The 10,774-nt window shown below is 42.3% G+C and overlaps 1 protein-coding gene across 1 annotated transcript; it reads right to left on the bottom strand.

The window, feature by feature from the left end:
* Nucleotides 1-728: 728 nt before the first annotated feature.
* LOC134211881 (zinc finger protein Noc) lies at nucleotides 729-3,363 on the bottom strand. Its single transcript, XM_062689242.1, has 2 exons — nucleotides 2,921-3,363; nucleotides 729-2,828 (listed from the first exon to the last, which is right to left on the bottom strand). The coding sequence occupies exons 1-2, from the start codon at nucleotides 3,005-3,007 to the stop codon at nucleotides 1,452-1,454; spliced, it is 1,464 nt and encodes a 487-aa protein (XP_062545226.1). The 5' UTR covers nucleotides 3,008-3,363; the 3' UTR covers nucleotides 729-1,451.
* Between the last annotated feature and the right edge of the window lie 7,411 nt (nucleotides 3,364-10,774).

The raw sequence follows: 10,774 nt of genomic DNA, 5'->3' as shown, positions 1-10,774 counted from the left end.
CAAGACAGCCATCCAGCAGAGGAGCGAAAAATAACGACTGTATAATCGAAGATAATTACACATAAATTTTAGTTTGCCTGACGTTTCTCTCGTCGTGCGGGTGATTAATGTATTTGAGGAGTACCTCAGTTGGCCATGCACTGCACATCGGGAGCCATCCAAGCAAGCTAACGAGGTGTGCATGTGTGCGTGGCTGTGTGTATGCCTAAGTGAGTGCGATTCGGCGCACCGCATCCACATCCTCTGAAGTGCGGCTCTAGCGCTGGAACCCCGCAACGAGCTTGTAATCGGAAGGAAAGGACGGAAAACGTTCAAGCAAGTAAAATTTATTATTTCTTGTGCCTCATTCAGGTTTTATGCTGTGCAGCGAACCGGAGAGCATCCGACGCTAACGGCGTGAGCAAGCTACCTCAATAGCGACAAACGGCGCGACACATGACATTGTGGTCTCCATCGAGATTTATATGCACCGTCGGCCGGCGGTGACGGCAGAGAACTAAGGAGACATCCTCTCTAAGTGGAAGGACAACCAAGGCAGACAAAGTGGACAACAAATGTGCGAAGCGGAAACGCCAACAGAAAAAAAAGCGAAATGTGTATTCCGACAACATGACAAACAACATTGAACAGCCAGCGGCAACGCCATTCGTCTGACATGGGGTGCTAATTGAAAGCCTTGGTAATTAACTAATAAATTGCGGAAAAAACGAGAATAACTTGTACTCATGTTGGGCTTTTCTTTATAAAATCATTTATTTCATCTTCTTTATTTCTTTTCGTACACTTAAAGATAATTAATAGAGCTTTTTGCGGCTTGCTACTGTAATTTATATACCATTTCTCGATCCTAAAATTTTTGAATTGTCTGTACATTTTGTCCTTTGTTATTCGCAATGAAAGAATCACTACAGTCTTTAACTCTTGTATCTGAGTGGCAAATGTAAAGTCTTTAACAAGCAAAAATAAACAAATCAAACTTAAATTACGATGTTTGGCAATTATTTTGTATTTTAAACAAATAAGTTACTCATGCGTTGGTTCAGAGCTCAAACAAGAATCCAATTCGTGGCTAAGATCTACCCCTCAAGCGAGCAGCACGAAATGCCGTCGGCATTTGTTCTATCTGCACTATCAAAACCATTTCTTCTACAGTGGTACCATTCCTGCTAAGTTACAAAGGTAGCTTCAAAACCATGGCAGAAAACTAGTTTTAAGAAACTTTTTGTTCAATCTATTTGGTTCAGTTTCACTAGTGATACATGAATGGCTCAAATCTTGAAACCAGTTTTACAACCACGACTCAATACATACTTTGCTTTGACATTTTAGTCTCACTACGCTTTGCAGTTTTGCGTTATTTCAGCATTTGTTCTTTTGCAATATAGAATAAATTTAATATCACAGATTCATAGAAAATAACACCTGGGCGTTCTCCAAAAAGACAGGACCGCTTACTGGTGAACAGCAGCTCCCATCCGTTGGCTGTACAAGGCAGCTGCGTACGGAGAATAGTACTGCCCGAAAGCAGCCGGGTTGAAGGCTGCTCCATACGGCGACCCGGGGAGGCCTGCGGGCAATGCTCCAGGCTTAGCGTAGGGATGATATCTGGCAGCTGAAAGCGGGCTCAAAGGTGGATTAGGGTATCCACGATGTAGTGATGTCGGTGGAAATATTCCACTCAAGGGCATCAGTTGTTGTTGCAAGGCCAGAGCCGCCGGATCCGATAGATTGGCGGTGTGTGTTCTAAGATGCGATAACAGCTCGTCTGTGGTGTTGAAACGCTTGCCGCAGTACGAATCGCCAATAACCCAGTTGCACATATAGGGGCGGCCAGGTTGTGTGGCAGCAGGTGGGTAGGGATATCCCGGCGGCAGAGCACCCATGGCCATAGCTAGACTGTATTTTTGATGGTCACATTGAGTACATCCAGCTGGACACTGTCCACCCATCATCATTTGGTGATTGTGAGCGGAGAACTGACATCCGGTGCAGTAGGGATCTTTGCAGATTGGCACCAGCGTTTCACCACCGGAAGGAGTCTTAACTCGTGTGTAACTAAGATATGGGTTGGCGCCGGCAGCTGCTGCTCCAGGATATGCGGCCGCTAGCATTGCGGCATGATGATGGCTGAAGGCTCCAGCAAACGGAGGCCTGAATGCTGGATTTGTGTGATCGATACCCGACGGAGACGGTAATCCAGTAATTGGGTTTATTCCGTAAGCACTTGGTTTGTATCCCGACATGTCTTTTCCTGCTTGCATAACTTCGGCACCCGGTCGAATGATTGGACTAGCAGAGGTTTTGTCACGGTCGTTAGGAGAGTTGGTCTTCCTACTGCTACCCTCTGGTGTACTTTTCCCATTTTCACTCATTTCACCATTCTTATTTCCATTAACACTTCCTGCACGAGGAGATTCTGCACTACCGCGAGATGACGAGCGTAAATCTTTCTTAATATCGTTATTGTTGACATGGTTTACACTGTTGTTATTCATTATATCACTACCACTGCTCATTTTAGACGATGGACGATCGTCGTTCTTCACCTTTGTAGTTAGCACATTCATTTCGTATGGTTTGAAAGCAAGCTTGATTTCCGGAGATGCATCCGACTTTTCTGTCTTCACCGACGGCGATCTCGAGTTGTTGGAATGGGATCCGTTCTCCATGGATCCAGCTGATGAAACTGACGACGATGATGACGATGAGGATTTTTTATTCTTTTCCGATGGCGATACCAATGATTTGACGGTTATATTTCCAGAATCTGCTCCAATCTGACTGCACGTCTGTGCCAAGAGAGCCAGCGGGCTTTTCTTGGAATCCAACTGTAAATAAGAGATAGAGGAATATATTTGTTAGTTTCATCATTTGCCATTGTTTTCTGCGACTAAAATAAACACTATGATGTGAAACCTACCGAAGTTGGCAGCGGCGACATGTAATCCGGCTGCAGATACTGATTGTTTCCGATTTGCAACATTGCGGCTCCTTCCAGAATTACCATTTGTTGATTATCCTTTCGTTTCAAAACTCTTCGCCCAACACTTTGTTCAATGTTTAGTTCACACAATTTGTAATCCACTTTTTTATGATTATCCTTTGATTGTAGGTATCACTGTTTTGCTTTTTTTTATTCACGTCTCTCTTTGTTGGAGAGTGCTTCGTCTCACCACCCAATGCTTCGACTGACAACTGCTACCACTTTCTTCATTCAAACAGTATTCTTGTAATATTGTTTACCTCCTTCTTCACCATTCACCACACAGAGGAAACATCTACTCTCTAGAAAATCACTTTGCGCTCCGAGCTCCTAAGAAAGAGCTGTTAACGGCCCGAAAGACAAACTCAAACTGAAAACTGGATATCGAGTAACGATTTATGGCCACGACGAGCGAATGTACATTTTCATCATGGTTTCCTTCACGACAGGGCCATCGGCCAATGGGAACGCTAGGAAGCATGCGCCCCTCTTTACGCACACATTCGTACGCAGAGAGAAGAGAGGTTTTCCTTTTCGTTCACACTCACAGCACAATTGGCGCCAGCTGTTTTTTTCTCGCTCTGTACAAGTCTGGTTCTGCTTCTTATGATTCCTCACTTCCTTCATCCATTAGCTTAGCACTCAGTGGTGTGTGAAGTGAACTCGTTATGTTGACTTGTCGAAAAGAGCATAAGAGCATAACGAGATCGTCAAAAGAGCAATCTTCTCAGAAAATCGATATTCTCTTGTTTGTTTTGCGGAGCGGAGAACTTTCGACACATACCAGCGCATCGGACCTTCGAAGTGGTGGGGGTTCCGTGATGCGAAAACGATTGGCGTGAAATTACCAGCAAAGTCATGTTTATTGAAGAATTGTCTGGCGACAGTTATGTGCATGTGCTCGCTGATTAAATACTTTAAAAGTAATTATTACAAACATGGGCAATGAACATGATTCAAGAATTATTGATCAAAACAATTTAAGAAGTAAACTGAATCGATAGTAATGCTGGCAGCCCTGCTAGCTTTAGAGTGGCAGCTAATTGCTCACATTTCCATCTTCGTCTACTCAGTGCTTCATCACCGTAGCAGTGCATGGTTGGTTTTTATTTATCTTCCCCGACTTGCCACCCAAGATGATACGAAACCGCGGGAATGAACCGCCTCGAAGCTGTTGGTTGTCATCGCATTCAGCTCGGCATATTGTGGACGGCAGAGATGGCGGGTGGTGACGGAGATGATGATGTTGATGTTGATGGCAGCAAAATCCTTCCTTTTAGCTGGTCCGACCAAAGTTGACGTGCCGTTCGCTCTTTTGACGCGACCGCTGCTACTGCTGTTGCTGCTAGTCGTCCGGCACACCACGAAGACAAGATGAGATGGCATATCAACCGGATCGTACCCCGGCACAATCCCAATGTTAGCTGAATCCGACGGCTTCTCTGTTGCGGGGAAGCCACTTTAGGAGTAAACAACGGACTGCATCATCGTCCGTCCGTCTGATGCCTGGATTCGGGTTATAGTCGCGGTGAAAAGGCAAACGGCGGATGATGGGTGGCGGAATGATATTGAAGATCATAACTCAGACACCTCATTCCGTCGCATTCAGAAGCTCTGTCTATCTGTGCGCACTGTCAGATGCTACCTGTGTTGATTTTTTTCATCACTTCACGATGCCTTGCTGGGCTGAATTTGAAAATGAAGAGTAAATAGAAGAAAATCCAATACATAAGATATGTCACGGAGCACTATTATATTCCAATACAAATAATTATATTATTTTATGCCTCCCCTTCAACTTTCAGAAGAAAAAAAACGTTCTGGGGCAAAACAGACTTTTTTACTTGCATCAAATTTGAGCATGATATATGATACGAAATATGACCTTATTTCTAGACCAAAAATTTGCCATAATTCAAGAGAAATTTAAATAAACGGTTGAGATACAACATGACAAGTTTTTTTGTTTACATTGCTTGCACAAATATCCTAAATACGTAGAATATCAGGCCACGAAAATTAAGAGACTCAAACATGGACTTAGATGCTACCATAGATAAAAAAAACCCTGATTAGTCCACCTAGCGGTGTTGGTGCCTTTCTCGTGCAAAAATGCTAAAAAATATGAGTGAGTGATTTTTAACGTGTTTTGCGCATAGAAAGCAGTATTTTGAAACAATGAAACTTGTCGCGAGTAATTCGAGCAATGCTAAGTTCCAAAAAGTGTGTTTACAAAATTTTGTACACATACACATACATAAACACAAAAAGACATCACCTCAATTCGTCGATTGGTATATAACACTATGGGTGTCCGAGCATTGTATCAAAAGTTTGGTTTTGGAGTGATCATATAGCCTTTACGTATACTTAGTATACGAGAAACGCAAAAACTGGTCGCTATGGCACATCCAAATTGGAATGAAAATAGTTCCTGAACACATCCATTCTGGACGACTCATTTGGGCCTTTACTTATTTGTAATGCAGGCCGCAGTAGTCTCTGCAGATCGGTCCGTGGTTGTACGTTGCCAGCTACGCAGTCTACGGTTTGACACGTCTTCCACCTGATCGATCTACCTCACTCGTTACGCTCATCGCTTTTTGGTCCCGTCAGTTCCCCAACGAGAACCATTTTCATTGGGTTTCCGATATTCCGCAATTGTCTGATTTTCTAAGTGTGAACGATGGGTTATGCAACTGCTCCATGTACCGTCTTCCATCCGCACTCCGCTAAAGATAGTAGGGGAAGGGGGGGGCAAAATGCCCTAGCTAAGCAAACACTGATTTATTGTCTTATTTGTAACGCTATTCATGGGTATTTTTACATTATGCAACAGTTAAACAAGATAGCTAGTTGATACCATTCAAAAATTGTCAAAAATCTCAATCATATTGATAATATTCACATTTCAAAAAAGTGGTGATATTCTGTTGTCGGAAAACTCATGAGGCAAAACGCCTTTTAGCTGGCAACTACTAGGGAACAAAGTACCATGCGTCGGCGAATCAGCATTCTGGTATGGATAGTGCGTGGAGACGCAAGTACATTGTAGGTTAGCGCCACTAGGGCGTTTTGCCTCGCCTAATTGTTAGATGTTTCTTCAAAATGTGGAAATTTTCGGTTTTTCCGACCTTCCCATACACTATTTTGAAACTTTTTTCGCCTAACCTACATAATTTTAGATCTAGTTTTGTTACGGCCATCCTAATGACGGTAAATATGACGGAAACCACAAAAGGCGTTTTGCATCGGGGGGGGCGTTTTGGGGCCTCTTCAAGCAACACCATTCTTCCGAAAACTCCAAGTAGAGAGGTCACCCAAGTAAGCTTTATACGGGATTAGTGCCTGTGTGAGCGTGAATGAGCGAGTATATTAAGTACTGCCTACCCCCCAGAAGTAATGCTGGGAGGCAGTTCTGGGGGAACCAGGATATTAACGGGTGGTCACTAAAAAACGGGAATTTCAATACTTCAATACTTTTCTATGAGAACATTAATGCTTTCAGAGAAATATTTCCTTATGTAAATGAATCCTTAGAATATTCAGAAAATTGTCGCCCACACAGTTTTACTCCAACATGTTCAGTTGTTTCAAACATGCCATCAAAACAAGAAGGATGCGTGCCGCATTGTACAATTTTTTCAAGCGTACAAAGATCGTGGGAAAAGTACACGGTGGACAATTTTGAACGTGAAAATGTTTCGAAAACTGTTAAAGGATTTTAAGTAGACCGAGCTGCATTGTATTCCAAGGAAGTTGCAAGGCCAAGGACACGAAGAAACTCATCAATGGGAAGATCCATTAATTACGTAACGCAAAAATTGGCCATTTTATACCCCCCTCCTCCCTATGTCACACTATTTGTATGAATCATTGAAAAATTTTGTATGGATTGTCACACTTCGGACAACCCCCCCTCCCCCCCTCTAAGCGCTACGTAATTTGTGGATGTTCCCTAGGATCAGAAGCATTATCCACAGATAGCCGCCGTCCAACGATACCTACAAGATTAAACTACGCCGCACGGTGGACCACGGACCATATGCTATTATTCATTAATCTAAGTTTAAAGACTAAGGCCAACTCTTTATATAACGTATATCAGATTGAGCTGTACTTCTTTGTAGTTTTCTTCCCGAGACATTCTTTTCATTCCCGCAATTTAGTGGCTACCCGTTAGTAGCGAGGGTACCTCAAGTAACCTTCTGTTGCTTAGGTAGGTTTACTGGGTCTGGTGTTCCGTCAACTCCACTCCCTGAGTAATAATTTCAGGTGTCTGTTTGCAGCCTTCATCCCTCTATAAAAAAGTAGATACTCATTTTGTTATGGCGGTGAACTCTATTCGATGAGTCTTGCGTACGATTTCCTGGCACAATGCGTCTCCGAATTTCTCTGCTAGCATCTTTAGCGGAGGTCACCAGTGAACCCAAGTACACGAATTCTTCAACCACACTGTTGACGACTAGACCGATCCGCTTCGCTTAGTCAGATGTATGTTACTTCCCAAAGTTACGTGCTCTAATATCAAAATCGTCGGCGAAACCAAACAGCGTAGCAGACTTTCTGAAAATCGTACCAGTCGTGTCAATCCCTGCCCTTCGTATTACCCCCTCTAAAGTGATTTTGAATAGCAAGCACGAATCACCTTGCCGTAATTCTTTGCGCATTTCGAAGGGACTCGAGAGTAGAATTTGATGAAATTCAAACTACGCACCTAACCCGATCCCGACGAGCCTTAAGTTAGACTTGCGAGTAAAGGCACACTTGTTCATAAGAAGATTCCCATTTATGTCCGTACACATGTCAGGCTATGCCACGTGGCGCTTATGTGAATGATTGAGCTTCTCATAGAACTTGAGTGTTTTATTATTGCGGTACTATTGCTCCATCTCTTCTTCTCCCTCTTTTTGTAAGCGTTTTTCTCCGATAAATCTAGATTTGTCTGCCTCGCGCGGTTGTACCGAGACCCATTCGCCCTTATGCGATATTGCAGCAATCTCGTTCGAGCTGGATTCTTCTCCTTTTTTAAACTGTTCATATTCGCCGTCATATCAGTCGTTTCTCTGATCCGAAGACAATGTGCCTAGTGCAATTTTTGCGGTGCTACCAATGAATGGTGAATCGAGTATCTTTCTAGCCATCTTTAAGATAAGTTGCATATAGCTGCTCTTCCATTGGAAGTGTCACTTCCAGTTCCTGCGCGTAGTCTTGGGCTAGTCTACCGTCTTGTAGCCGCCAAATTTTTAGCGAAGTACGGCTTCGACGTGTATTGTACACCATCAAGAGCATTGAGTGCAGGCATACTGGCACGAGGTAGTGGTCGGATTCTATATTCGCACTGCGATTAGTACGGACTTTCGTGATATCGGAGAAAAATACACCGTCCATTAGAACATGGTCAATTTGGTTTTTCCTTTTTTGTTTAAGTGATTTCTATATGACCTTACATTCCCTGCTGCCCTTGAGCCCTGACTTAGGTCCTATCGATTTCATTTCTTTCCTTTTTGGAGCAGCGTCGTAACCTCACCCTGTATCTGCCTCTGCTGCGATGTCCAATGTTCAATCTAATCCAGCAACGTCTGATTAAATATTTCGACTTCGTTTTTTAAATGACAAAACCAAGTTGAAAGGCCTAAACTTTCTGCATCTTTGGTGTACAATATCACCAATTCCATGTTAGAGTCAAGTGTCAACAATTTGATGCATTTACTAACATGATCAAAGATACAATCAGTAACAAATATTTCGTTGCCAAATTTTATACAGATTGATGCGTCAACAGACTGTTTTTTTTGTGTGTCTTTATTAAGGAGACTTTCAGCCCGAGGCTGGCTCGTCTCCGGTCAACAGACTGTAGTCAAATCAAGTATTCGCTTTTTTCGGTTTTTTCTCTTCGTGCTATTGAAAAAAAAATCTGGAAAAAGCACGTGGTTTCCAAGATGGCCGATTCCTAGCTTTGTTGTATAATCATGTTAGAATATGGCCAGGATTTGCAGAAATCACTCTCAATAGATAACAAACAACGATAAAAGAATGGCAAAAACCAGTTTTTCGCAAGCTGTCACGATAATGAACTGATTCGGGGAGCTATACTTCATGATAAACTCCAAAGCCTCAACCACGGGGGCACTAGGGGGGAACTTGTATTCAAGTGCGATAAAATAGAATTGGATAGGTTCTCGCACATTTTGCAATGGGACCATTTTTTTCTCTTTCTGTGTAAAACAAGTTGTAATGCATTATCAGAACCGGTGCCTCCGCAATTAAAGTTTTTTTAAAGGAATTTATTATAAAGTATACTCCCCGCTTCAGCCTTCCATACTACATATCGTGAGTGTATAAAGAGTGGGTAATTGTGAGATTTTTTCAATTTGTTTTCGATTTAATCCCTGGTTAAGGACAAGCCTCCCGGAAACCAAAACTAAATTCACTCGCGTTTTTAAGAACACCCCATTCAAAAAGGAAGCCACTCACAACTGTCATTTTTATTATTCCACGCATTCCCGTTTTGAATGGGTTGCCCTTGAAAACGCGATTGCATTTGAACCGATTGTTTGAGAAACTGCATATGTAACATATTTGGCCAAAATGAGATTTTTACATAATTTATCAATTTTGTATATTAAATACGTATCATGCCACAAAAAAAATGACCAGGAATGTATGAATTTGTTTTCGTTTGTTTCCGAAACTACATATGTGCACGCACTTTGAAAAGCAATTATGGAGTACTGCTTACAGTTTTCGCACTAGAAGTGCCCCAGGGTGTTGAATTTTGCCATAAATTATTGATCTGTATCGAAAAAATCGAATGATTCGGTGCCAATTTGTTAAAAACAGATTTTTGTTGTTTTATCGAAATTGTGTTAAAAGATATATTCCAGATGACTTGTCCTTAAGGTTATGAGTGTTTTATATTCTCAACTTGTTGATCATGGGCCGAATACCAATTTTGCATTTAAATTATAATAAAAATAATTTAACTACACCAGTGGCGTAGCCACGGGGGTGGTTTTGGACATAACCCCCCCCAGAGACAACATTTTTAGAAGAAATTTTTTTTTCGAAAAAAAAAATGTTCAGAAAACCCCCCCAGACCAATTTTCTGGCTACGCCACTGAACTACACACATTCTGATTGCTAAATTTTCTATTTGAAATCGCCTGCAATCGTAATTCATTTGTACATACTTCAACTTCTGAGAAAAATACTCTTTGGTGTTGGAACGGTATTCATCATCTAGAACCTGCTTTTCCCTTTCAAATTTCAGGAAGCATGTCCACTCAATGTAGATAAATAATTTGCGACTGTGTGCCTTGTCAAATTACACATTCACATTGGAAGTGAAGTATAAGTGCATCCATTAATATTTCCCAAGCCCGCCCCGAGCGAGCAATCGAAGCCACGTTCATCATCATTCCGTTTTGAAGTTGTTGAAACGACTCGACCTTATCGCGCAATTTGATTTCCAGTTGACGTGTTCCAGCTTAATTTGTGAGGCACTTGCGAGCGACTCCAGAAAGCTGCCACTTGGCCATGGTCTAATGATTTCGAGAGACGATAAGTACACACGGCGCGGCAGTTGTAAGTTCGGTTAATACGGAGCTCGTTATTTTTCCATGACAAGTTGCCTTCCCTATCAATGATCGCTACTGTTCTCCGGTTCTCTTGTACGTCGCATGTACAAATAGACTCAACAGTCTGACGAGCGCGGAAAGGGCATCAACAACAAGTAGCACTGCTTGATGGCACATCAATAGCCGGTTCTCGTTCTGTTGCGCGATGGTT

Source organism: Armigeres subalbatus, chromosome 2 (genome assembly GCF_024139115.2).
Source record: "Armigeres subalbatus isolate Guangzhou_Male chromosome 2, GZ_Asu_2, whole genome shotgun sequence".
NCBI classification, from domain to species: Eukaryota; Metazoa; Arthropoda; class Insecta; order Diptera; family Culicidae; genus Armigeres; species Armigeres subalbatus.
The sequence above is the reverse complement of the archived record's forward strand: the minus strand, read 5'-3'. Positions and strand labels throughout refer to the sequence as shown.